The sequence below is a fragment of the Pipistrellus hanaki genome, assembly GCF_964339955.1.
Source record: "Pipistrellus hanaki genome assembly, chromosome: 16".
Lineage (NCBI taxonomy): Eukaryota > Metazoa > Chordata > Mammalia > Chiroptera > Vespertilionidae > Pipistrellus > Pipistrellus hanaki.
In genome coordinates this window covers 1,723,445-1,750,736 of record NC_140518.1, presented here as the reverse complement: position 1 = coordinate 1,750,736, position 27,292 = coordinate 1,723,445, and the positions used below count along the sequence as shown (strand labels likewise).

General features: G+C 66.7%; 2 protein-coding genes across 2 annotated transcripts in view; one reads left to right on the top strand and one right to left on the bottom strand.

Annotated features, from left to right (window-relative positions):
* SEC14L1 (SEC14 like lipid binding 1) overlaps window positions 1–27,292 on the top strand; it is a 259,583-nt gene that overhangs the window by 213,851 nt on the left and 18,440 nt on the right. The gene's annotated exons all lie outside the window — the stretch shown is intronic.
* On the bottom strand, window positions 13,653–16,609 carry SOCS3 (suppressor of cytokine signaling 3). The gene is made up of 2 exons (XM_084862081.1): window positions 16,322–16,609; window positions 13,653–15,783 (listed from the first exon to the last, which is right to left on the bottom strand). The coding sequence occupies exon 2, from the start codon at window positions 15,695–15,697 to the stop codon at window positions 15,059–15,061; it is 639 nt and encodes a 212-aa protein (XP_084718207.1). The 5' UTR covers window positions 15,698–15,783; window positions 16,322–16,609; the 3' UTR covers window positions 13,653–15,058.

Below are 27,292 nucleotides of genomic sequence, written 5' to 3'. Positions count from 1 at the left end.
CTTTTTATCCTTATCCGAGGATATTTTTTCATTGATTTTTAGAGAGTGGAAGAGAGAGGGAAAGACAGAGAGAAACATCGATGTGAGAGAAACACATCACATCCATGGGTTGCCTCCTGCATGGGCCGGGCGCCGGCCTCTCTCAGCCTCAGAGTCCTCACCTGAACAAGGTGGAGTGCCTGGTCCCCCCTCCGAGCCCCCAGCCCACAGGGCGGGGAGAGAGGAGCCGCCCGGAGCTGAGGAATCAGTCTGTGCTTCACGGGAACCAGTGTTCGCAGGACAAGTGGGCGAGGTGCTGGGCTCTGACGCCGGGGCTGGCCCCGGAGCAGAGCAGGCGGGGTAGCCTCACCGCCTGCCGCCCTCCCAGCCCCTCGGAGACGCTCCCCGGGGCCTGAGCCCTGGAGGGGGGGCTGGGTTAGAGAGCCGCAGCGGTCTGCGTGGCCATGGTGTTACATCTGTTTTGCCTCCTTTTATTTTATATTTAAAAATATTTTATTGATCTCAGAGAGGAAGGGAGAGGGCGAGATAGAAACATCAATGATGAGACTCATTGATTGGCTGCCTCCCGCACGCCCCTCGCCGGGGATGGAGCCCGCAACCGGGGCGTGTGTCCTGACCCCTGGCGGGAATCAAACCACCATCTCCTGGTTCATAGGCCCACGTTCAACCACTGAGCCACCCCGGCCGGCCGAACTGCTTTGTCTCCGTTTACAAGGGGGCATGGGAGCCACTGCAAATTCTCCTCTCCTGCTCCTCCCACGTGGCCCCGAGGAGTCCAGCCGTGGGTCCCGCTGTCACCCAGTAAGCTCAGGGGACTGGGGTCAGGTGCCTGAGCCTGTCCAGCAAGCCGAGCCCCCTGGACACAGTCACTCCCTCCGGGGGGGAGGGGCCCAGGCAGCTGGGCGCTCTGACCGCCAGGAGGGTTTGCTGGGCAGGATGGAGTCTGGTGCCCTAATTGGGACACAAAACGTGACCGTTGAACAGCTTTTATTTAAGGCCATTCTGGGGGCACCATTCTGGGGGCTGGAAGGTGGAGATCCAACGCTGAGCCACACGGACACACGGGTGGGGGTTAGTCAGGGAGGGCAGGTGAGGGAGCACTGGGGGCCAAGGCTGTGCCCAGACCCGCCTGGGGTGCGGGGAGACCCCGGACGGAGAGGTGGGAGCAGGGAGAGGAGGCTGAGCCAGCCCGGGGGCGGGGGCACTGCAGGAGGGTGCTCTGCGGGCCCTGGCTCCGGACAGGCAGGGACCTGGCACTGGAGAAGGTTCCAGGCCTGGGGAGGCCTGTCCGGCCAGAAAGGGGTGGGAGCGGGGCGGGCCTGGAGGAAGGGCGGAGGGGAGCCCTGCCCCAGGCTGCCCTCTGTCCCGGCCGCGCACCCTGCCGGGAAGCCCGGGCCCAGCTGCTCGGCCGGCCCAGAATAGCTCCCTTCCGGGCAGGGCTGCCCCGCCAGGGCCCGCGCCCCAAATAGGGCTCCGCCCGCCAGGCCCGGCGGGACGGGCGGGGGCCCTGCACGGGGACCGGGCCCAGGCGGGGCGCAGGCCGGGGCGGGAGCGGAGGGGAGGGTGCAGGCCTGGCCGGGAGCGGCGGGCCGGGCGGGAGGCCGGCGGGCGGGGCCGGGATCCCGGGCGCGGGGCCAGGCGGGCAGGCGCTGACCTCACCGGAGGAAGCCCGGCTGATGGAAGGGCTGAGGAATCCGCAGCTGGCGGCGGGCGGCGGGCGCTCCTCTCCCGTACACACCGCGGTTGCCATGGCCACGGGAGGCCTGGGGACTCCAGCGCCTGGTCCGGGGCTCGTCCGGCGAGGTGCCCATCCCGGGTGGATAGAGGCCCCCGCGCCCCAGGACTCTCCCCTGGGACCCGGGACCCTCCCCTGGGCCCCCGGACCCTCCCCTGGGCCCCCGGACCCTCCCCTGGGCCCCCAGGACCCTCCCATGGGACCCGAGACCCTCCCCTGGGCCCCCGGACCCTCCCCTGGGCCCCCAGGACTCTCCCCTGGGACCCGGGACCCTCCCCTGGCCCCCAGGACCCTCCCATGGGACCCGGGACCCTCCCCAGGGCCCCCGGACCCTCCCCTGGGCCCCGCCCCGGAAAAGCAGTGTTACCCCAGAGGCAGACCTGGGGCCACATGGTCCCCGGAGGCTCCCCGCTGTACCCTAGGGGGACACGGAGGCGCCCAACCCCACATTCTGCCTGTGCGCCCCCACCCCTCACCGGCCTTCCCCCCACACATGGCCTTCCCTCCACCTCTCCCAGCCTCAGTTTCCCCGTCTGTTAACCAGCAGCCTGTCCTATCTGCCGTGCAGGGTTGGTGCGATCAAAATAGAGTGATTATGTAAGGGGGCCTGCCCTCTCTAAGTGGGGTTCCCTCTCCTCCCCCCCCCTCCTCCACGCCTGGGGGCAGCTGGGCCTGCCTCTGCCCGGGCCGGGCCCCAGGCTGGCTGCTGTGGTCAGCACCGTCCCCGCCCCCAGGGTTACCTTGGCACCCACCGCGCAGGGTGGCAGGACCTGCAGGAACCCGGGCCGAGGGCCAGGAGTGTTACGGAGTCCCCGGCTGCAGTGAGTCAGCCCCCACTCCCGCTGCCCCAGCCGCCCTCCCCCTCCCAGCGGCGGCCAGGACCTGGCTGGGGAGACGGGGGTCCTGGGGGAGGGGCAAGGGGCCCTGGTCCCCCTTCTCCTCCTCGGTGGGAACCAGGGCTCGGACCCGAGAGGGAACTGCGGTGCCATGTGAGGAAGGGCGGGCCGGCTTACTGGAACCGCCTGGCCCAGGGCCGGATGGTCCTGTGGTCGGCAGGCCCGCCCGCGAGGGGCCCGCGGAGCTGCGGCCAGCGCTGCCCGGCTCCGGGGGTGAGGCGTGGGGGCCCCTGCCTCCCAGGACAGGAGCGGCCCCGGGCCGCCCGCCTGAGGCTGAGGCTTCAGCGCTCACCCTGCTCAGGCCGCCCACCGCGTGAATGCCAGGCTGTAACGTGCGAGAAATACAGCGGGTCCGGGCCCCAGGCCTCTCCGGGGCATCGGGCCGGGGCTCACCGGGCGCTGGGCACGCTGGGCACGGCGGGTCTGCTCGCCGAACTACCACAACAGCTGCAGGACGTGGGCCCGGGCACCCCCAGGTGTGCCCGGGGCAGGCTGGGCGGGCCCGGCCTCCCGCTGTGAGCCGGTGGAGGAACAGGGGGTGAGAACCCAGGCTCTGGCCCTGGAGAGAGGCCGCAGACACCCCGTTGATCCCCCCCCCCCCCCCCCGGCCTGAGCCCCTCCCCCAGCGGCTGCTGCTGGTGCTCAGCTGACTTCCTGTCTCTGGAAGCACAGCTGCGGGGCGGCTGGGGCAGGGCGGTACCTTCCTGTGGTTCAGGTAAAGCATCACCCTGTGCCTTCCTGGCACCCGCCCTCTCCCCTTTCCTTGGCGCTACCAGGCAGACCTGGGTGCCCCGGTCCCTGGGGCAGGTGAGGGGCAGAGGGGGCAGAGCCAGGGCTGCGGGCCCTGCTCGGAGGTGAGGACTCCAGGGCTTCCCCTCCGCTCCCCTCTCTCCATCACACCGGCCTCTGAGGGGTGCGGGTGCGGGCTACGGGCGGGATGACAAAGCCCCTCGGCTTCAGACCTTGGCCAGGTCCCCCGCCCAGCCCCACGGCGCCTCGCCCCTCTCACCCGCGGGTGCTCCCTCCGTGCGGGGTCATCTGAGGCAGCTCCTCGCCGGCGTCATGCCGGAAGCTCCCGCGGCCGAATGAGGCCATGTCTGTGGAGGGCAGCCGGCCCGCTCGGCTCCAGACACACGTCCCCTCCCGGGAGCCACCGCCCTCAGCCCTGCTCTGGGCTCGGCCGTCCGCCGGGCCTGTCCTGGGCACCTGCCAGCCCGCCCTTTGCGGGGTGCGTTTACCCGGACACATGGCGCCCTCCACGTGCCCCCCGCCTGAGCGCGAAGGCCCCTTCTCAGGCTCTGCCTGGCGGGTGCAGAGAGAGGGAGACATTCCGATGGGACGTCCCGCAGGCCCGAGGGGCAGAGCTGGGCCGGATCGCGCCCCTCGGAGTTCATGTCCACGGAGGCCAGTGCCGGGGCCTCATTTGGAAGCCGGGCCTCTGCAGACGTGGTTAGCTAAGGTGAGGCCCGAGGCCGGAGTCTCTGAGGGAGGGAGACTGGGACAGACACCAGGAGGCCGGCTCGGAGCGGGGCACCCAGCGCCGGGAAGAGGCGGGCTCCGCCCCTGGAGGCTGCGGAGGGGGCCCGGCTCTGCGGGACCTGAGCCTGGACTGCCGGCCCCCATGACGGTGAGGAATCGAGGTCTGTGTCCTCCACCGCCCGGTGTGTGGGCCTGGTGACGGCAGCCCAGGCCACGCACACACCCCCAAGGTCGGCCCGAGGGCAGCGGAGGAGAACAAGGCAGAGAGCCAGGCCTCGGCGGGACCAGGGGCAGCGGAGGGATCTTCCCAGCCAGCCCTGCTCCTGCCTCGCACAGGCAGCCGGCCGAGCGGCTGGGTCCCGCTGGCCGCTGCCCTCCTCCCCAGGAGAGGGTGGGGTTGGGGGCAGGTGAGCGGGAGAGGCTCCGATCTGCTGGTCCCCGGGAGACTCTCCCAGTCACACAGGCCTGGGGCAGGCTCTGGCCTCAGCCTCACCACCATCTGGAAGCAGGTTTGGGTGAGACCCTCACGCACAGGTTAGGGACCGAGGCAGGGCCCTTCGGTACCGCCCAAGCTCATTCCTTAGCAGCACTGATCCGGGACTCCGCCCAGCTCTCCTGCCCCAGGGGCCGGCTCTGCCCTCTACCAGCCTGGGGCTGGGGGGTGGGGGGAGAGGGGTCAGGGGGTGTGGCCGCAGCAAGGACGCTGAAGCCTGACTGCCTGGCTTTGGATGCGTGGCCTGTTCCCGGTTAGCTGTGTGACCTCCCTTTCCCAGCCCCCTCCCCCCACGAAAAACATGGACAAGGAGACCTGCCTGAGGGGCCGCTGGAGGATGAGATGGGGTGTGTGTGTTTCTGGTTCTTGGTGCATTGGAAACATGACCATAAAAGTCTGAAATAAGCCCTAACCGGTGTGGCTCAGTGGATAGAGCGCTGGCCTGCAGACTGAAGGGTCCCAGGTTCGATTCTGGTCAAGGGCATGTACCTTGGTTTTGGGCACATCCCCAGTGGGGGGTGCGCAGGAGGCAGCTGATCGATGTTTCTCTCTCATCGATGTTTCCAACTCTATCCGTTTCCCTTCTGCTCTGTAAAAAATCAATTATATATATCAAATATAAAAAAATCAAATATATACATTAAATGTCTGAAATAAATAAGAGAAGCAGGCTGAGGTCTTGCTCTGGGAGCAGGCTGTGGGACTGCGGCCCTGTCTTACTCCCACTCCCTAGGCTGGGGAGACCAAGGCCAAGGGCATTGCCTCGTGCCCCCCCCCTGTTTCCTTGGCAGAGACCGGAGCCAGTGTTCACCAGCAACCTGGCCGGCTGATTTGGTTGCTTGAATCTGGCCTCCGAGGCCAAGAGCCCCTTTGGTCCTCGTCCAGGCCGGCCTCCCCCTCCCAGAGGCAAGCTCGGACCCTGCCGTGGCCTCCAACGGTGGCCCGGTCAGCCGCCGCCCAGGTGGCCGGGTGGTCCCGGCTTGTCACCCAGGAGAGGGTCCTGTGCCCCAGGCCGGCTGCCTCCGGTCTGCCCGAGAGCCCAGCACGCGCTGGCCGCTGCCATACCAGTTCCCCGAGTCCACCCTGCGCGCAGGAAGTCCTCCAGCCTCCTCTGGCCATTCCCCATCTTCCGGGGGCCTAAACCTCTACTGGGCATCTGGCCCTTTAAAAAATGTGTTTGTTTTTTTTAAATTGATTTCAGAGAGGAAAGCTGAGGGAGGGATAGAAACATCAATGATGAGAGCATCATTGATCGGCTGCCTGCTGCACACCCGCTGCTGGGAACTGAGCGGGCGTGTGCCCTTGAACGGAATTGAACCCGGGACCCTTCCGTCCTCAGGCCGAGACCATCCACGGAGCCAAACCGGCCGGGGCCGTTTGGCCCTTTAATTGGCTCCTCTCCGGACGTCCCTCCCCACAGCCACAGAGCGTGGTGCGGTGGCCCATGGCCCTGTGTGCTCTGCCAAGATTGAGGGCCCTCCCTGCCCCCCCCGCACCCCCCTTCTGCTGGGCCGCCCAGCGCGGTCCTCCCCGCGGGGTGGCACGCGCTCTCTCCTCGGCGGCCCCTTGGCTGGCCTCGGCTCCTCGCAGCCGGACAGCCTGGTCCCGGGCTCCTGGGCTCCCCGTCTCCCTCCGGGCTCCGGCCCAGCAGCTCGGGGTCCTTGCTGATTCTCAGCCAAACCCCCACGCGAGGCCCAGGCGCCCCGCGAGGAAGCCCCGTGTGGGGGGCAGGACTCCATAGCGAGGACTGCGCCACCCGCACTGGGCAGAGGTCCCTTCCCGGTGGCCCTCCCGCCAGCCGCCCTGCCTGCCTCTGCCAGCTGCCGGGACGGAGACGCTGGAGAGAGCCAGCAGCCTCCCCCTGGCACGGCCCTCTCCCTCCTGCCTCGGTTTCCAGAATCCTATAACCGAGGGGGACGTCACCGCCCCCGGCCGGGCTGCAGAGTCTGGCGGCCCGGGGTCCTGCTGGGACAGCCTGGGGACTCACCTCTGGGGGCACCACCGGGCGCCCTGAGGCTCCTGCCGCTGGGGTGGGGGTGGGGGTGGGGGTGGGGGTGCCCCGGGCCTCGGCCGCACTGGGCCGGTGGAGGGCAGGACAGCCCTGCTGACACGGCCCCAGGGCTGAGCTGGCTGCTGGGGGGAGTGCCTCAGCCACCGCCGGGACCCCCCTCCGGAGCCCGGAGCCCGGCACACGGGGCGCACGGCGGCGATGAGATGAGGGCGGTGTGGAGCCCCCGTGCCCGGGGCCGAGCAGCATCGGGCTCAGCTGTGCGGAGGGAAGAGCTGGCTCCCGCCCGGAGCCCGGCCCGCCGGGGGAGCCGCAGGCAGCCGCCAGGGGCCGGGACCGGGACCGGCTCGTGGGGGCCTTCCCCGGGGAGGGGGTCCGGGGCTTCTGCAGGAGGCGGGAGGGGGAGTCGGGGAGAAAGGAGCCTCAGAAGGTGGAGCTCCAGGGGGAAGGGCCGCTGCAGCAGGTCCCCGGCAGGAGAGCTCCAGGCGAGACCACCGGCTGCGCGGAGGCGTGCCTCCCGCTGCCGGTGTGGGTGTGGGGCGTGTGTGTGGTGTGTGGTGTGTGGTGTGTGTGGTATGTGTGTGTATGTGTGGTGTGTATGTGGGGTGTGTGTGTATGTGTGTATGTGTGTGTGTGTATTGTGTGGTGTGTATGTGGGCTGTGTGTGAGTGTGTAAGTGTGTGTGTGTGTGTGGTGTGTGGTGTGTGTGTGTGTGAGTGTGTGGTGTGTGGTGTGTGGTGTGTGTGTGTGTGTGTGGTGTGGTGTGTGTGTGTGTGTGTGTGTGGTGTGTGGTGTGTGTGTGGTATGTGTGTGTATGTGTGGTGTGTATGTGGGGTGTGTGTGTATGTGTGTATGTGTGTGTGTGGTGTGTGGTGTGTGGTGTGTGTGAGTGTGTGTGTGTGGTGTGTGTGTGTGTGTGTGTGGTGTGTGGTGTGTGTGTGAGTGTGTGTGTGTGGGTGGTGTGTGTGGTGTGTGTGTGTGTGTGGTGTGTGGTGTGTGTGTGTGGTGTGTGTGGTGTGTGTGTGTGTGTGTGAGTGTGTGTGGTGTGTGGTGTGTGGTGTGTGGTGTGTGTGTGTGGTGTGTGGTGTGTGGTGTGTGTGTGAGTGTGTGTGGTGTGTGTGTGAGTGTGTGGTGTGTGGTGTGTGGTGTGTGGTGTGTGTGTGAGTGTGTGGTGTGTGTGTGTGTGTGAGTGTGTGTGGTGTGTGGTGTGTGTGTGTGTGTGTGTGTGAGTGTGTGTGGTGTGTGGTGTGTGGTGTGTGGTGTGTGGTGTGTGTGTGGTGTGTGTGTGTGTGAGTGTGTGTGGTGTGTGGTGTGTGGTGTGTGTGTGGTGTGTGGTGTGTGTGTCTGTGTGTGTGTGTGATGAAGGCGGTACTTTAGACGGTGCCTCCGCCGTGCATGGCCCTGTGGGGACGCAGCAAACCTGCTGAAGTTCCCCAAAGCCCGGCCCCTTTCCCGCCATCCCCCCGTTTCCCGGCCCCGGGCCTCAGCTGCCTGCCCGCCCGGAGGGAGCACCTGCTGCTGCTCAGCTTCTGGGAAGCCACCTCCGGCCACTTCCTCCCCCTCCCCCGCCAGCGCCCTTTCTTTTCCCCCCGCTCCCGGGGTGCTTCTGGGATTCCTCCCGGTCCCCTGTCAGAGGAGCCTCTGGCAGTCCCAGTGTCTCCTTTGGGCATGGCCTCCGGCGGGCCTGGGGTCCAGAACGGGGCGCTGCCCGCCTCGGCATCACCGGGGGGAGCAGCAGGTGCTGCTACTGCGCCCCAAACTCAGAAACCCGCCGCCCCCACCACACGACTCCACGGGCGCCACCCACAGAGATCGCATTGCAAACAGCGCCCCCTGGAGTTGTGCCAGGCGGCAGATCCTCATGTTCATGTCAACACCTTCGCTATCCTGCACACCGAGCGTGTCAAACTCCATGGCCAGCACGGGCCAAATACACAAGGTGGAAGTGTATGTGACCGAAAAATAACAAAAGCTTCAAGTTTCACAGAAACGTGGGTTTATTTCCATAGGAACACGCTGAATACAAAGGGCTGAAATAAAGGCGTCATCGTTAACATAAAATAACAGAACATGTTAATACAAATTAATATTTTTCCCTGACCGGTTTGGCTCAGTGGATAGGGCGTCGGCCTGCGGAATGAAGGGTCCCGGGCTTGATTCCGGTCAAGGGCATGTACCTTGGTTGCGGGCACATCCCAGTGGGGGGTGTGCAGGAGGCACCTGATCGATGCTTCTCTCTCATCGATGTTTCTGACTCTTTATCCCTTCCTCTCTGTAAAAATCAATAAAATATATATTTTTAAAAATTAATTTTTTCTTGAACATCAACTTACCGGACCCTGGATAACTAACTACACGTTAATGAGCGTCATGCAAATAGACCTATTTTTCTTGTTCTCCGAAAGCGAAATAGTGCCTGTTGCGAGCACCGAACAAGCCATTCCAAGACTAATGGCGGGGCCGCCGGCTGCTAGAATGTTCCCTGTGGGTGTTAGCGGAGGGAAACGGTTGTCTGGGCTGAGGGCACTGAGGGAAGTGAGTCAGCGATGGCAGTGATCCGCCATTAGGGAACGTTGTAGTTCCTTACTAATAATTACGTATAACAGGACATTGTAAGAATTAAGTCATAAAATTTTTACTGAGACGTTTCTTACATGTTGTTACGTCGGTCGGGCTGCAAAATTATTCGTTGTGGTGCGAGTTTGCCCCGCTGGCTGCACATCACCGGCCTGCGGTGTGTTTCTGTGGGAAAAGGAGATTGGAGGTCTCGGGGGAGGGAGGCCTGAGAGAGGAGATGCGTTTTCCTTTGAAACGTAAATAAGGAACTAGCATCCAGGTGTCTGTGTTTTAAGTGTAGGTGTTCAGCCTCCTTATTGGTTTTTATAGAGAGGGGGGAGAGAGAGAAAGAAGAGAGAGAGGAGAGAGAGAGAGGAGAGGAGAGGAGAGGAGAGCAGAGGAGAGGAGAGGAGAGGAGAGAAAGAGAGAAGAGAAGAGAAGAGAAGAGAAGAGAAGAGAAGAGAAGAGAAGAGAAGAGAAGAGAAGAGAAGAGAAGAGAAGAGGAGAGAAGCCAATATGAGAGAGCAATCTGGACGGGCTGCCTCCCGAACACCCAGACGGGGGACTGAACCTGCCCCCTGGGGGTGTGTCTGACCTGGAACCCAATCCGCCCCTTTGGGTGCACAGGACCAGCTCCCACCCACGGAGCCCGGGGCCGGGCGCAGCCTCTCTGAGCCGGCCTGTGGGTGGCCCTCAGGGCGGCGGGCACGGCTGAGCCGGGAGCCCGCTGCCTTTCCGAGGAGCGGGGAGCGGCCGCAGCCTCCCCGCCACACGCACAGCCGCGCCCGCTGTTGCTTAAGGCCGCCCGCCTGCGCTCAGGAGTGGGAAGTCCAGAGTCCTCCCTGCTTCTGGGAACAGCCCCCCCCCCCCCAGCCTCCTCCTGACAGCGGTCAGGCTCACCCGCACTTCACAAAGGCCTGGCCTGTTCCCAGCAGCACAGCTGGGAGGGCTGGGCGCCGGCGAGGGGAGCCCCCCCCCCCCAGGGGAGCCTGCACTTGTCCCTGCTTGCCGCCTCCCTCCCTCCCCGCACTTCCCAGCTGGGCTGAGTCAAGGTGCAGGAGGAGGAGAGGAGTCCCCGGAGCCCTGGAGGATTGGGCTTCCCGGGCTGTCTGTCCCCGGGTCTCTGTTCTCTGCTTCCAAGGAGTGGGGGTGCGATCCTGGGGGGGGGGGGCGGGTGTTTCTGTGGTTCCAGGACCCGCCCAGGGGATCCCCGCCACGCTCCAGTCCAGGGTTCTCAGCTGGGCCCCCAGCTCTCTGACTGCCCCCCCCCCCCCTGGAAGACCTGCTGTTTCAGGCCTGTTCTCCCTCTGGCCGGGACAGCTCTGGCGGAGAGGGTGGCGGGGGAGAGGCGGTGCTCGTTCCCAGGACTCCAGGTCTGAACTGGGACAGCGCTGGGCAGGCCGGCCGAGCGGTCATCCCACCTGGCGGATGAGCCACGCGGGCGGTGTGGCTGGAAGAGGCGCCTCCAGCCCCTGCAGCAGCCCCCGCGGGTGGGCTGGTCCCTGCGGGTGGGCTGACTGCAATTTAGGGTCTGCGCTCCCACTGACTCCCACGGACTCCGGCGAGCGGGGCGAGCAAGGCCTTGTCTGGCTCCGCGCGCAGTTCCCCGCCGCCCAGGATGAGGCCAATAGAGATTTGCTGAGTGAATACATAGGGGGGAGGGGGCTGGGGGCCAGGGGCTGGGGGCCAGGAGGGGGGCTGGGGGCTGCAGGAACAGGAGCTCCGGATGGAGGGGGTGGGGTGGGGAGGCCTCAGCTGCCTGGAGGGGCCCCGGGCTCCCCTGGGACCGGAAAACCCGACCCTCTCCGGGAAGGTCGGTGCTTTCTGAGCAGCGCCCCTCGGAGGGGTCAGGACCCCCACGACGGCCCCGCCGGGGAGGTGCCGGCAGCGCGGCGGCTTCCGGGCACCGCGCTGAGAATAAACAGCTCCGCGCCTGTCATCCCGTCGCCATGGCGACCGCGCTCTGCGGCGCGCGGGGCGGGGCCTGTCCGCGCACGCGCGCTGGGCGGCGGCGGCCGCGGCGGCGGCGGGCGGACCTCCTGGCGGCTCCGCCGGGGCTCCCGCGGGTCCGGGCAGCGGAGCGCCTCTTCCCGGCACCGGGCCCGGGAGCGCCGCGCCCGCCCGCCCGCCCGCCGGCACCGGGAGGCCCGGACGCGGCCCGGGAAGGTGCGCCCGGGACCCGGCTCTTCCCACCGGCGGCCTCGGCTTCCCGGTGCCCCCGGTCCATCCACTCCGTGCACGCGGCCCCCACCTGCCGACTTTCTCTGCTTCCACCCGGCGGGGCTCTCCGGCTCCCCTGCCTCGCCCGCCGCCCCCTCCCGACACCCTCCTCCCGGACCAGCGGGCGCCCCCCCCCCCCCAGCTCCCCGGCGGGGTCTCCGTCCTCCCAGCCCCCCCTCCCCCCAGCGTGCCTTCGGTTCCCACCCTGGCGCTCCCTCCTGGGGAGCCCGCCCCAAACAGCGGGGGGAGAGAGGCCAGGGCCTCTGGGGTGGACCTCAGTCCCAGCAGCCAGGGCACAGTGCGGGGCGGGGCGCGCTCCCCCATCGGGGCCAGGGGACCCCAGCTGTGCTCTTCCTGAAGCCACGGGGGCAGTGGTACCTGCGGAGGCAGTGGTACCTGTAGGATGCGTCTCAGGAAATCCCGGAACCAGGCGGCACCCCTTCTCCAGCGCCAAGGCAGAGAGCCCCCCAGGAAGTCCTTTGGATGTGGGGTGTCTGCCCCTGAAAGAACCGGGAGACCTTTGCCACAGGAGAGGAGGAGGGGGAGGAGGGACGGGCTTGAGGAGCCCCCAGGGGCTATGGGGGGGGGGGATTCTCGCTCTGCTGGCCACCTGCTTGCTGTGTGGCCTGAAGCCAGTTGCTTTCCTTCTCCGGGACTCCGCTTCCTTGTGAGCAGAACCAGAGGGAGCCCCGTCCGTGGACTGGACACGGAGGGGACAGAGAGGACATGGGGAGAGGCTGGAGAGGCCATCCAGGGAGGGGGGTCAGGGTCTCCCTTCAGCCAGGGGCCCGGGCCGCTCCATCCTGTTAGGGTCCTGTGGCTGACAGCTGCCTTCTGCACTGGGCGGGGGGCGGGGGGCCGGGGGCCTTTCTGTGCTCCAGGTTCAAGGTCCCCTGAAGGCAGATGGTGGCTGACGGGCAGCCCGGGGCGGGAAGAGCTGCCAGGAGTTTCCCAGGCTCTCCTCCTCCGGGAGGTGCTGGGGAGCCAGGCCCCCTGGGTGCCCCCGCCTGACCCGGTGCCCTGGGAAGGTGACGGGATCTGACCGCGGCCCGCTCGCCGAGGCGGGGTCTCCCGAGTGGTTCCTACGCACTCTGCCCGCTCAGCGGACGCAGTGACGCCGGCCTGGTCACTTTAGGCTATTTTCCTCAAAAGGTCAGGAAACGGGAGAGAAACACGCAGCTGTTTGTTTACTCTCGGTGCCTTTGGACGCTGGGTGCTGGAGCCGCGCTCGGCGGGGCTGTCTTTGTTTTCGGCTCGCGGATGGGGATCGGCTCTGGCTCGGGGCTGCCTGTCATCCCTCCGTCTGGGGGTCTGGGGGGCTCGGGGGAGGAGGAAGCAGGGAAGGAAATGCCAGAGAGAAGGATCTGTTTGCTTTCTGCAGAACCTCAGTTCTGGCGGTGGGTGGCACAGACCTCCTGGCGTGCCCCCGGGGGCCGCCGGGCTCTCAGTGCTGGGAGCCAGAGGCCTGGGCGTCCCGGGTCCCACGTCCCCGAACGGCGTGCCCTTGGCAGGTTGCTTCACCTCTGTGACCTCGAGTGGCTGCCCTCAGTGAGTCCACAAATATTTGCTGAGCATCAGAAGTGACCGGTCCACTCCCCGCTCCCACGGACACACAGCGGTGCCTGGGAATGTGGGGGTGACTGGCAGGTCGGGGACCCCATCCACTGCTCGGGCTGGGGCTGCCAGGAGCAAGGTGGGCAGCTGGAGGTGTGGGGAGCAGAGCCCCTGGGGGGAGCCCCGCCTCCCGTGTGAACCCAGCTACGCCGAGGTCAGGGGTCATCACCAGGACCCCGGGCTGGCTTTCTCGGAAAACCTCCCTGCCCAGGAGCGGGCGCCTCTAATAGCTCGGAGCCTCTAAAAGCTTCGACCACAGCGCCGCTCGCTCCCTGCGAGCCCTTTGAAGCGCTTCCTTCGAACCCGCTTTGCATATTCTGGTCAGATCTGAATCAGATGAGCAGGAATTGCCCTCCCTGTGCAGTCGGGGCTGCCGCAGCTTGTAAGTGACGTGAAGAGGAGCCCGAGCCGCGAGGGGGCAGGGCCGCGGAGGGCGGTGCTCCCTCTCCCTCCTCCCCTGGGCACGGCATGTGGGTGTGTGTGAAAGAGAAAGCAAGGCAGAGAAGGGGAGGGAGGGGAGGCGGGGAGAAAGGCTCAAGTCATGTTTTTCATTAAAAAATAGTGCTCTTTATTATAAATTACTGAAATGTTTCTTCTTGAATATAAATATAAATATGTGCAAAGTTTGACTTGGATTGGTATTTGGTTGAGTTCAAGCATCTCCTGACAGCCGTGAAGGCCTGGGTGGGGGCGGGGAGAGGGCCGGAGGGAATCTTTATAAAAGACAGAGTGAGGCAGGTTGTAAACATCGTCAAAAAAACCAAAACAAAACGAAAACCAAAATAACAAGAAAAAAAAGGAAAACCCCAGCACACAGTTGCCCCATCCAGACCAACACCCGACACGGAAAACTGTGTTAGTCTTCCCCCCATCCCCCCAAAAAATGATTCCAGGTAATTCCATCGCTGCTACATTCCTGTTTTTTTCACCGATCAGTGCTATGGTGGAGCGGCCGCCCGCCGGGGGCAGTGCCCAGCGGTCCCCAGGTGAGGGGGGGGCTGTGCAGGGCCCGGGGCTGGGGGAGCCTGGTGGCTGTGCTTGGGCCAGAGCCCAGGCACCAGGAGGCACCTGTGACAGGCTCGGCGGGAAGGGGTGGCCAAACACCTCTGCCCCGCCTCCCACCCCGGCCCTGGCCGGCAGCCTGCCCTCTGAGAACCCCTGGGCCTCGGCCTGGACCGGCTGAGCGTGTGGCTTGTGTGCCAGGCCCTGTCCATGGGACAGGGAGCGTTTAAGGCAAAATCTCGGCGCCAGACATAGGAGGCACAGAGTAGAACCCTCCACCTTCCCTGGCGGGATCAGGGGTCAGAGATGGCTCACCTCCTCCATCCTCCGCAGCCCCAGGTGCCGGGAGGTATAGTGTGAGGGGGGCAGAGAGCTGACCGGCCTGTCCAGCCCTCCCCTCCGCATGCCACTTCCCCCTTAAAACGGGGGAAGGCCCTGGGCTCCTGAGCACTCAGCAGGCTCTGGGACCCGTTTCCCCGCTGGCTGTCCCAGAGGGAGGGAGCACCCCTGGGCCTTCTCTCCAGAGCAGCCAGGCTCCTCACCTGGGCTGGGCGGGGGGAGTGGCCATTCCTCCGGCCAGCCTGGGGCCCGGAGGTCCACCCTTCCCCAGGCCTGGGCCTCGCTCAGGACGAAAGCCATGTTTATAACCAAATCAAAGCGCAAACAAGTTCCTTTGGGAAGTGTACGTTCCCGGCAGTCCTCACGAGTTCAGCACAGGCGGCAGGGCCCGGGTCCGGGGAGGAAGCCGGGAGGAGCAGCGGACCCCCCATCCGAGCCGCTGCACTGCTGTCGCTGAAGTGGTCCCTTCGGGCCCGCGGGGGAGGGGCGCCCAGGTGGCACTCCCCTCCCCTCCCGCACATTCCAGCCCCGCCTGCCCGTGCCCCAGGGCGGAGGGCCCGCGGGAGGGGCCGGCCCAGCCCCGGGCTCACCCAGGGCAGCGGGCCCAGGGCGGCGGGCGGGACTCTCTCCACCGAATTCTTGTGCTTGTGCCATGTGCCACGGAGAAGCGGGGCGCCCGGGCCCCCCCAGCCTGCCCCCTGCCCCTTCCAGGCTCCTTAGAGCGGGGCGTCGTACTGGTCCAGGAACTCCCTGATGGGGCCGGGCAGCTGGGTGACCTTCTCGTAGGAGTCCAAGTGGCCATTGACCGTCTTCCGACAGAGATGCTGGAGGGTGGCCACGTTGGAGGAGAGCGGCCGGCTCAGCACCAGCGGGATCTTCTCGCCGCCGGAGTAGATGTAGTAGGCCCTGCGGGCGGGGGGCCCGGGGGCGGGCGGCGGCGGGCAGGCGGCGCCCCCGGGCGGCGGGGGCATGTAGTGGTGCACCAGCTTGAGCACGCAGTCGAAGCGGGGCACGGGCTGCGTGCTGCGCGGGTCGCTCTGCAGCGAGAAGCTGCCGCCCTCGCACTGGATGCGCAGGTTCTTGGTGCCCGACGGCGTCTTGACGCTGAGCGTGAAGAAGTGGCGGCGGTCCGAGCTGTCGCGGATGAGGAAGGTGCCGGCGGGCTCGGCGCTGAGCAGCAGGTTGGCCTCGCCGCCCGTCACGGCGCTCCAGTAGAAGCCGCTCTCCTGCAGCTTGCGCACGGCGTTCACCACCAGCTGGTACTCGCTCTTGGAGCTGAAGGTCTTGAGGCGCAGGCTGGCGTCCAGCGGGCGGCTCATCCCGGCGGCGGCGGGACACTTGCTGTGGGTGACCATGGCGCACGGAGCCAGCGTGGGCGCGCGGCGGCGGCGGCGGCGGCTCGGCGGCCTCCGGACAGCGGCCGCTACTGCATCCCGGGGGGCTGCGGGGGGAGGAGGCGCCGCGTGAGTGCCCGGAACTCCGGCGCCCGGCCCGCCCCAGCCTGCGCCTCCCGCCCCGCCCCGCCCCCGCCCCCGAGCGGCCGGGTGCCCGCTGCCCCGATGGGGGTCCTCGCCCCGGGCCCCGCTCCGACCCCGGGACCCCGCGGAGCCCGCCCGGCCCCGTCCCGCCGGCGCCCGGGCGGCCCCCGAGTTGCACTCGGCGCGGAAGTTGGTGTCGGGCGCGCGGCGGGACGGGGAGCAGGAAAGGGCCCGGGACGCTCCGGGCGCCGCGCAGTCCGCCGGCTCCGGGCGCCCGGGACCGAGGGAGAAACCCGAGGCTTCGCGGGGAGAGGGTGCCGGGGGGCGGGCGCGAGGAGCCCGCGGGCCCGGCCCGGCGTCCCGGGAACCGGGATCTCCGATCCCCTCCGCCCTGCTCCGCCCGTCCCCTCCCCGCCCTGCCGGGAAGACCCTGGAGAGGCGGGGACGCCGGGGACTCCGGCACCGGCCGCGGCCGCCCGCCCCGCGCGCCCTGCTGCCTACCTGGTCCCGCACCGGAGTCTGCGGCCTCGGCCTGGGCGCTCAGCCGCCTACGGTCCCGCAGGGGAGGCGGCGGCCGGCGGGGCCCGCGCTGCGCCCAGATGTTGGCGGCAGCGGCCAAGTCCACAATGGAGCCGCCCTCGTGCGTCCCGCGTTCCGCCGGGGCGTCCTCGGGGCTCCCGGGCGGGTCGGGCCGGAGAGGCGGGGGCCGCGGGCTGCGGGCGGCGGGCGGGCGCGTGCGGGCCGGTGCTGGCGGCGGCGGCGCGGGGCGGAGTGGGAGCCGCGGCGGCGGCCCCGCGGGGAGTATATAGCGGCGCCGGCCCCGCCCCCCGGTTCCTGGAACTGCGCGGCCGGCCTTCTTGTAATGTTTAGTCACTATCGCGGCGGGAGGCGGAGGGAGCGCGGGGGGCGGGCCGGCCGCGGGCCGCACAGACGCGGAGACAAAGCGCGACGCGAGCGGCCGCGGGCGCGGCGCCAGCCCCGGCGGCGCGTTCCTGGCATCGGCCCCTCCCCGCGCTCCGCCCCGACTTCTCATTCACACTTTCCCCTCCCTCTCCCTCCTCCCTGCCCCTCCCTCCTCCCTCCTCCCTCCCTCCTCCCTTCGAAGAAGCCTGGTTTCTGGCAGAGGCGGGAGCGCGGGCAGTTCCAGGAGGCCGGGAGGCCCCGGCGCCCGGCCCTTCTCGGACCTGCGGGGACGCCCCCTCGCCCCCCGCCCCCGGGTCCCCTCGCGGTCCCGATCGAGGCCCCGAAGGCGCGGAACTGGGTCTCCAGGGGCCGCAGGGAGGGAGCTGGGGACGCCCTGACGTGGGGCCGCGAGACCGAAGCGGGATCCGGGAGTCGGAGGGGCGCGCGGTGGCCACCTGTGGGCACATCCCCGGGGCGAAGCCCGAGCCCAGGGTCAGAGGGGACGCAGCTGCGTGGCCGCCGCCGGCCCCGGCCCCGGTTCATGGCCGGTTCCTCTGCGGGCGCCGCCGAGGTGCCGCCTCCACCACCGAGGCAGAAGGACAGCCCGCGCCCCGGCCTCCGGGCTGCGCGGTGCGGGGCGGGCGGAGCGCTCTCCGCCGGGACTGGCCCCAGGACGAGCGAGGGCTGCACCCGCGTCCGCTAGAGGGCGCCCTGGGCTCTCGGAGGCGGAGTGGAGTTGGGCGCTGCTCCCCCAAAGCCTGGAATGGAGACCGCGGGGGGCTGGCCCAGGAGCTGGCGGGGGGACCTCAGCCCCCCCCCCCCCCCCCATGCCACACACACACCAGGACAATTGGCAGCACCGTCCGGAATCAGACCTGGACATAAAAGCCCGGCAGGGGCGACGGTTCAGAAAGCCTGGCCCAGCACAGCCTGGCCCGTGCCCCCACCTCTGAGTAGGGCCTCTGATCGCTGGAGGGCGGGGGGGGGGGGGGGGGGGGGGGGCGGGGGGCAGGGAGACCTGGTGCCATTGAGGTGAACATGCGCGTGGTCCCACTGGCATGGCTGTGGGAGGCATGGCTGTGGGTGGCATGGGCATCGCGCCCGCTGCATGAGGATGGAAGGCTTTGCAATCTGTCCCCAAGCAGGCAGCGGGCCTGGAGACCCCTGATCACCAGCAGGCGGCACTGCCAGCACCCCCCACACACCCCCGGGCTGTGGTCTCTGGGTCCTGCCCTCTCCCCTGGGCCACATCTGAGAGAAGGAGCGGACAGGACGGAGAGGCAGCCTGGGAGTCTGGGGCGGGGACCTGGCCCTTTTGCTTCTGGGGGAGCCGCTGGGACCCCACAGCCTTTGCCACTGTGCCATCCCCTGTGCCCCCACACGTGCTGGGGGCTATGAGATAGGGGCAGGACAGCCACAGGCTCTCGGAGGCTCTGCTTTACGCCAAAGAGGAAAGTAACCGTTTCCCATCAGACGTCTGAGATGACAAACCCACAGGGTCAGAGCGCCCGGGCATGGGAGCCATCCGTCCAGCCCCCTCCCTCCGGGCTGGCGGAGCGCAGCGGGAGGGGGTCTGTGCAGCAGGCGTGGCGCTGGGCACTGGGCGAGGAAGACGAATGAGACCCGGTCTTGGCCCTCACGATGCGCGCGGGCTGGTGGGACGGACTCCGTGTCCCTGGAGCCAGGAGTGCGGTCTCCTCCGCCGTGGATTCCTCGGAGGCTGCGCCGGGGGCATCGCTCCTGTGCGGGGCCTCCCGGGGCCAGGAGGACTCGCAGGGAATAGCCGGAGCTAATGGATGAGAAAGTGCTGTGTGAATTACGAGGCCTGACACCCGGCAGGTCCACTCAGCCTCCCGCAGCCCCGCTCCTGCCCGGCACGGCCGGCCGCAGTGCTGGGAAGACAGGCGGCGTGCGGGGTGAATCCTGCGGGGAGAGGCGAGGTGCGAGGCGTGGGATTCCCGCCCCCCCCCCCCCCCCCCCGCCTCCCGCTACCCCAGTGCTGAGTGCCCTGGGGAAGGCGGGGTGATTAGGACGCTGTGAGACGGCCATGGTTCATTTGGGGAGCAGAAGGAGGAGGCGCGCGCGATAGAGAGAAACAGCCTGGAGCTCCGGGAATGCCAGTCTGGTGGGAGGGACTTGGGGCAGGTGGACCCTAAGGATAGCAGTGGGGCCCAGGCTCCAGGGAGACCCACTGGCAAGGGCTGTGTGGCTGCTGGGAGCTCAGCGGGGCCCGGGTGCGGGGCTGATGGGAGAGCAGTGAGGAGGGCAGCAGGCGCGCCCAGGACCCCGATGGGCCGCCCAGCACCCCGACGGGCCGCCCAGCACCCCCGCGGGCCGCCCAGCACCCCCACGGGCCGCCCAGCACCCCCACGGGCCGCCCAGCACCCTAACGGGCCGCCCAGCACCCCGACGGGCCGCCCAGCACCCCGATGGGCCGCCCTGGAACCTGACGGGCCGCCCTGGCTGGAGGAAGTCAGGACACGCCAGGGGGAGGCGGGCTGGGCCCCCATGTGCCGACTCAGGAGACTGGACTGCTGGCCCCGCTCTGCCACCCAGCTGCTGGGTGACACTGGGCAGCCTACTCCCCAGCTGTGCCCGCTCTCCGTGCTGGCGAAATGGGCCCATGGCAGTGCCTACCCCATCCAGCAGCGTGCGGACGAAATGAACGATGCACACACAATGCTTAGGAGGAAAGGGAAGGGAAGGGAAGGGAAGGGAAGGGAAGGGAAGGGAGGAAAGGAAAGACGTGCTTAGGAGAGCGTCTTGCACGGATGAGCGCTCCATGCTCGGCAGCCACATTCCCACAGCCCGGAGCCGGGGGAGAGAGGGCGGCAGGGGGCCGGGCGGGGTGGCCTGTGGCCTCTGCAGAGCCGCCGCCTCCGCCCGGGCGTCCGCCCACAGCTGTCACCTTGCGTCCAGCAGCCGCCGGGCGTCCCTCCGGCTGCTGGGTCGCTCCAGGAGTTCCCGTCGCCTTTGGGGTGTCCCGGCCTCTCAGCGAGTGTGTGGGGCTCCGCTCTGTCTCCAACCCCCTTCCCCCCCTGCCCCCCCCCCCACACACACACACCTCACGCTGCAGCTCCCGGGGCTCCCCGGGACTCCAGAGGGGCCGGGGCTGGGTCTGCATGCTGGTTCCCCCGGGTGGGCCGATGCCCGCACTCTGGCTGGTTTCTACTTCCCTGTGAGCTTGGCGCTGGAGACCCTGACCCCAGGGGATCCTCCACTGGGACTGACGCTCTGCCGCCTTCTGGCGGGAGCCTGGAGCTCGGACTGAGCCCGATGTTTCCCTCTGGGGCCAGACATGGCCCCTGCAGCCCCGGAGTCCCTGAGGCGGGCGGTGGGCTTCCGCTGTCCCCGCTGTGGGACACCACCAGCCGTCCTCCCAGAGCCTCCTCCCTGAGGCTGGGAGGGGGGCGCGGGAGTGTGGCTTGGTGGGGATCGTAGGCCCGCAAATCCGAAGACAAAGGGAGGGAGGACTCGGATGTGGCCGGGGGAGTGGGGGAGGAGGGCCTTCCCACACGGGACACATTCCCAGGCCGGCCCTTGGGCAGGAGAGCTGCCCCCACCGGGGCAGGTGCCGGGAGCTCGGCGGGAGGAGTGGGGGCCCGGCTGGCCCCTGGCCCTGCCGAGCTGCTCTCGGGGCAGAAATGCAGGAGGCCCCCGCCTTTTCCTAATCTCTCCCCGTGCAGAGCTTCTATGAAGTCAGAATCCCATTTCCAGGCAGAGCGCTTGGTCATACAGATAACACTCATTCACGGCAGGGGAAGTCCGCGCGGTTTCACTGCCTGTGGGGCGCCACTTACTCACCGGCGGTGACGGCCGAGCTCTTCCCCAAACCTGGGGCTGGGACCCTGGTCCCGGGCTGGTCCGGGAGGCCGGCCCGCTGGGCGAGCTCAGCTCCCCGCCGCATGGCCCCTCTCCGGTCCTCCAGCCGGCCTGGGGCCGGCACCACGGTGGCCATTGTGTGGTGGCTGCCTTTGTGGCCACGGGGGTTGGGACACTGGCCTCAGACCACAGAGTTGCTCAAGGCCAAGGCCAAGGCCCGGGGGCGGGCTGTCTCTGGCACCAGGAGGGAGCCTGGTCAAGGGCCGTGGCCTGTTACACGTTTCTCACGACCGTGCGAGGCCTGCAGATGCTTTCCCCGGGGACGGTGCTTCGAGGGGAGGGCCTGGGAGCCTCCTGCTCCGGCCCCCCTTTCTCCAGACCCACGAGGAGGTGGTGCTGGGGGGCCTGCCCCCCACAGACCTCCAGGAAGCCCTGTTCTCCCCCCCCCCCCCCCGCATGGCCGCGGGCGGCTCCTGGGCAGCTGGGCCCTGCGGCATCTCAGCGTCTGCTCTGGGGACCCCCGATCACAGCCGCTGTGGCAGAGGCGACCTCTGTGCGGGTGGGCAGAGGTCACCCAGCAGGGCAGCCCTGCTCTCTCTCTTTCCTGCTCCTCTGGGGGGGGGGGGCGGGGGGGGGGCGGCGGGCAAGGCCGGACAATGCCGGCGGGAAGGGAAGCTAAAGAAGAGGTTTGCGGCTGAAGCTGAGCCGATTCTTTCCAGCCTGACATTCCAGGCCCGGCCCCTGGCTTTTCCCAGAAAAGGCGCCGAGGGAGGGAGAGACTGTGCCGCCCGCTGCCCACCGCTCCGCTCGGCCCTCCTTCCCCCGCGGGGTTGGGCCGGGCCGAGCTCCCTGCTGGTCCCGGGGCCCATTCTCCCACCCACAGAGGGTCTGGGGGGGCCTCTGGAGGGGGCGAGGGGAGGGGGTTTCTCCCCACCAGCCTGTGGCTCTGTGAGGAGTTCACATCTGGTCCGAGTTTTGAGTTGGGCGGGATGGGAGGTGGGGGAGGGTAGGGAAAGAGGGAGCCGCTTCCAGTCCGCTATCTCCCCTGACCCTGAACCCCCCAGCGCAGCTCGGCCCGGGGGCGGGGGCGGGGGGGGCGTCTCCGTGGGCCCGCAGAGTGCTGTGCCCGCCGGGGCCTTCGCCCGCGCCCGGAACAGACGCCAGGGCAGCGGGCAGTTCTGGGAAGCGAGGCTGTGGTAAACCATCTGGGCTGCCATGCAAAGGAGGCCTGGCCCGGTGCCCGGAGCTGAAGTGGCAGTGCCGGAGCAGGAGGGCCCAGGAGGGGCTGGCAGTGTGGCTGGCTCCTGGGAGCCTGCCCTCGGCCCAGATGGCTCTGGAGAGCCGGGGCTGGTAGGAGAGCCAGGGGGGCGGGGGGCAGGCGGTGCAGCTGCCCGCTGGACCGGGCGGCCGGAGCCCCGACGCTGGGTGTCCTGCAGCGGTGGCCTCTCCAGCAGGACCTCCGAGTCCCCGTCCAGCCGGGTGTGACACCGCTAGGCCGGTCCCAGCCCCTCCCCACGGTGAGGCCCACACTTCGCCACACACCAGTCCGGGGTCAGAAGGATGGGAGGTGGGGTCTCCCTCAGGGACAGAGGGAGATTCCCGGGGTGACACTGGGGGGCCTCGCCCGTTCCCCCCCCCCCGCCCCCCCAGTGCAGCTCGGATTCCTAAGCGCCCTGCATTGCGGCGGCCGCCCAGGTCCTGGGGGAGGTGGACCCGTCCGTCACTTTTCTGTTTTTGAGGGCTCAGCCCCTCCCTCCCTCCCTCCCTTCCCTCCTTCCTTCCGAGGGGCTTCTGAGCCCCTCCTATGTGTGAGGGACAGAGCTGTGTGTGCAGGTGATCAGTCTCATGCCGCTGTAGGTGTTTCCTGGACTGGAGCTGACCACAGCGCCCAGGGCTAGTCCACTTCAGCTGCGGGAACCAGAAGGGGAAGCCTGGGCCTTGGGATCCTGGCCTCAGCCCTGAGCTGCGGGAGGCGTCCCCGGGGACTGATTCTGGAGGAGGGGGTGCGCACTGGCTGATGGGAGCTGAGGCGAGGGGGGTCCCCAGGCCTCCCAGCGTGGAGGGGCTGGGAGTGAGCAGAGCCGGGCCTGCGTGCCTGCAGCCCCAGTGCCCGCTCCGCCACCCGGGCCCTTTCTGCTGGTCCCGGCTGCCTCCCTCGCCCTCCTGCTCCCTGGAGGCCTCAGGCCCTGCTTCCCAGTCCGACCTGAGAAGATGAGAACGTTTTACTCCACTCCAGCCGCAGGAGGCGGGTCAGGCACGTTCTCTGGACAGGCAGTGGGGTCTGCGGTTCAACAGTCAAGAGGTACAAACCGGTGACTCTGGTCTCCCATTATCACCCTGTCCCCCCGCCCCCGCCCCCCCCCCCCCCCCCCGTGGTACCTGGGACATGTCTTTATAGACCGAAAGGTGCGTGCACAGTGGGCGGCCACAGGCTAAATACACACCAAAGACACAGTTTTTATTTCTTTATTGTTATTATTATTTTTAAAATATCTTTATTGATTTTAGAGAGGAAAGGAGAGGGAGAGAGGAAACATCAATGAAAGAGAATCATTGCTCGGCTGCCTCCGGAACGCCCCCCACTGGGAATCAAATCTGCAACCCAGGCCTGTGCCCTGACCAGGAATGGACCCGTGACCTTCTGGTTCATACGTCAATGCTGAACCACTGACCCACACCGGCTGGGCTGTGCAGAAATTTTAAAAAGTGTGAGATATTTGGAAACCTGCAAATTTCACATCCACCTCTGAACTGGGGGCTTTCTTGGAGAATCAGATGGCGTGGCGCCGGGGGCCTGCGGTCTGGCAGGTGTCCCTCCGCCTGAAGATGGGACTTGGGCTCTAGAGTTCATCACAGTCGCCCTCCCAGGCCCCCAACCCCCCAATTTCTCTTCCCTCCCTTCCAGGAGCTCCTGGGATCTGGCCTCCCACCTCCCCTTTTCTAGGCCAGTGGTCGGCAAACGCATCAGTCCACAGAGCCAAATGTCAACAGTACAACGATTGAGATCTCTTTTGAGAGCTACATTTTTTAACCTTAAACTTCTTCTAACGCCACTTCTTTGAAACAGACTTGCCCAGGCCGTGGTATTTTGTGGAAGAGCCACACTCAGGGAGCCAAAGAGACCCCTGCCTCGAGAGCCGCAGTTTGCCGACCACGGGTCTAGGCTAAAGGGCAGGAAGGACAACTGACTTCAGAGAATCTGACTCCTCACCTCCAGGAAACGGGAAGCCCATCGAGCCCAGGCCTGGGCGTCCCAAGCTGCTCCCACATGCCGGCCCGGTCTGCGTGGGCTCCGCCTCCAGCAAGGCGTGTCCTGTTCTAGCCACGGCCACAGCCACAGCCACGGCCACGGCCACGGCCACGGCCACAGCCATGGCCGCTGCTAGCCCGGGTCACACTGAGCCTCTTGCTTCCACTCACCCGGGGGGCACCTCCAGCCCCTGGCCTGGCCACTGAGCAAGCCCAGGGAGCCGGGATTCCCTGGGACACAGTGGCCACGGCCGCCTCCCCATGCCGGCCGCTGGGTCCGCGGAGGCAGCAGCTCGCGGGCGCCTGGCGGCCTGCCAGGCCACAGAGCCCGCGCTGCCCTGGAAACGCGCGTCTCCCCGGGAGGGAAGCAGCCAGATGCTCTGCCCGGGACGCACTTCCAGAAAGTCGGGCCCTGGCTTCTTGTTAATGAAGTGCCAGCTGCGCCCGCCAGGCCTCTCTGCGGTGGCAGCCCTTGTGCAATAGGGGCTTTGTTTTGCAGATGACGAGGTTTTCCACCCGAAAAGATGGGGTGATGAATGCGAGCAGCTTGGTTTGAGCTTCAGTGTTTGGCAAATTTGTTCTTTGCAACCTTCTGCTCCTGTGTGTGTGTGGGGGGCTGCCCCCCTTTCCCACTGACTCAGGCCCCGCCCCTCAGGCCCTGGAGCCAGAAGACCTCAGTGTGAGGCCACTCAGGGGAAGGCTGTTCCCCAAAGCAGAGGATCGCAAATGATGGTGCTCCAGCTGGTGACTGTCTTTGTGAATAAAGTTTTATTGGCAACACGGCCAATTTATTGGTATTGCTTGCGGCTGCTTTGGCTCCAGAGTTGAGTAATTACTGTCTGGCCATTTACCATGAAGTGTAAAATACTTACTATTGGGCCCTTTATTTCATTATTTTCATTTTTATTGTTAATAAAAATAAATTTATTGTTAATAAATGGATATGATATCTTTTCATTGATTTTTAGGGAGAGTGGAAGAGAGAGGGAAAGACAGAGAGAAACATCGATGTGAGAGGCACAGTCGATTGGTTGCCTCCAGCACGAGCCCTGACCAGGGTCTGGGCCGGGGAGAAGCCTGCAACCGAGGTACGTGCCCTTGACCGGAATCGAACCCGGGACCCTTTGGTCTGCAGGCCGACGCTCTATCCACTGAGCCACACCGACGAGGCCTCTTGGGCCTTTTGAGGAAACGTTTGCCAAGCCCTGCTCAGAGGGGACAGAGCCGCCTCATGCCAGGGAGGCTGGCGTCCGGCCTCAGTTTCAGGGACAGGGGGTCAGGGGCGGGAAGTGACAGCTCAGCAGCGAGGCCGCGTCCCGGAGGGGGAGGCCGGAAAGGGGCCGTGGCCTGACGGGGGCCTCGGGCTCGGGCGAGCCGGTCCCGGAAGGCAGGCCCAGCGACTGTTTTGCAGACTGATCGGTGCAGCAGGCCAAGGTCAGGAAACCGCCAGGTGGCCATGCCCCCTGCTGTCGCCACCCTGGGCGGAAAGGCAGGAGCCGGTGAGAGGAACAGGGGGAGAGAGCCTGTAAATTAGGAACACAGGACCCTAAGGCAGCAATGCATGTGGGGAGCCCGAGGGGTTGAAAACAAAGGTCAGGCTGCCCGGCCGGTCTGGCTCGGTGGTGGAGCGTCCACTTCTGAACCAGGAGGTCACAGTTCGATTCCTGGTCAGGGCACAGGCCTGGGTTGTGGGCTCGCTCCTCAGTGTGGGGCGTGCAGGAGGCAGCTGATCCACGATTCTCTCTCATCATTGACGTTTCTCTCTCTCCCTCTCTCTGAAATCAATACAAATATATTTAAATAAAAAGGCCCAGCTGGTGAGACCAGGTGGAAGAATTCGGGGAAAGGCAGGCAGCGGCTGAGGCTGCTTGCAGCCCAGCCTGAGTCCCGGGGTCCCTACGAAACCAGAGAGTGCTCCCCTGAACCAGCAGATCATCCCCCACGTCCCAGAGGCGCAGGAAAGTCTCCCGTCATCGCCGAGGCAGGAGGAGGGCTGGCCCGCCTCCCCCCCTCAGTTTGCTGACAGCCCTTTGTGCGGGCAGGCCCTGGCCAGGGGGGCAGGCCTTCCCTGGCACCGGCGGGGTCTTCAGTCCGGGCAGTGAGGCTCAGACCGTGAGGCCCAGGCCATGGCTCCGGATTTCCTGCCGGCGGGAGCAGCCGGCTCTGGGGCAGCAGCCCCCCTTCCTGACGTCAGCTCTCCGCAGTGAATGGGCTTCCTTTTCCGGCCGGGAAGACAGAGCGCTCTGTCATCAGGGCCCCGGCCTTGTCACTCCAACCCTGGACCTCCTGTGTGGGAAGGCCGAGAGGCCTGGCGAGAAGGCAGGCCGTGGGTGAGGGGGCTGCGCCGATGGCTTCTGAGAGCCAGGGTTTCTCCGAGGACCGGAGCCTCTCCAGGTCATCACGGTGTGACTCCAGACCCCCCCCTCCCGCAGCAGTGGGGGTGTCTGCCCAGGCTGCCCACCAACCCTCCAGACTGCCTGAGGGGCTCCCTGCCTGGCGCTGGGGGCACCCCCTTTATGACCGGCCTTCGCTGCTCTATGGGTACCCACTGAGACCCGGGACCCCTGGAGGAGCGAGTGTCTGTAAAGGTAACGTCCTAGTATAGATGCCAACACGGCTCCGTCTCTGAAAACCATCCTTTAAGGCGTTTCGGTGGCCACCTGTGCGTGTTCCGGGGCGGAGCTGCGGTTGCTTCACTTGGGTGGCAGCTGGTTTCACGCCGGCGGCAGGGCCGGAGGCTCTGAGTATGTGCCCTCCGTGGGCACTGCGCCATCCACCCCGGTGAACGCTGTCCCCCTCACGGAGGGCAGCTGCCATTTATTTGAGGTCCTGGAGACGCCCCGTGGGTCACACGTGGTTGTCAGTCTCACTTAATACCTCACCGAGCCCTAGCTGGTGTGGCTCAGTGGATAGAGCGTCGGCCTGTGGACTGAAAGGTCCCAGGTTCTATTCTAGTCAAGGGCACGTGCCTGGATTGTGGGCTTGATCCCCAGTGGGGGACTTGCAGGAGGCGGCCGATCCATAATTCTCTCTCATTATTGATGTTTCTATCTTTCTCTTTCTCTTCCTTCCTCTCTAAAATCAATAAAAGAATATATATTTCTTAAAAACAAAAACAAAAGCAAAGCACCACCTGCAAAGAGAAGGGCCCCCCCCCTCTTTTTATTAAAACCTTTACCCGAGGACATTTTCCCATTGATTTTTAGAGAGAGTGGGAGAGAGAGGGAAAAACAGAGGGAAACATCCATGTGAGAGAAACACATCGACCGGTTCCCTCCGCACGAGCCCGACCAGGGCCCCAGGCCAGGGAGGAGCCTGCAACGTAAGCATGAGCCGTGCCCTTGACCGGAATCGAACCCGGGACCCTCGGGTCTGCAGGCCACTGTGCCAAACCAGCTGGGGAGGCCTGTTCCGGGCGGCCAGGGGCCGCCAGGTGCTCGCTCTGAGCTCACACGGCCGGCCAGCACCGCCTGTGCGCCTCCGGGCCCAGTGCCCGCA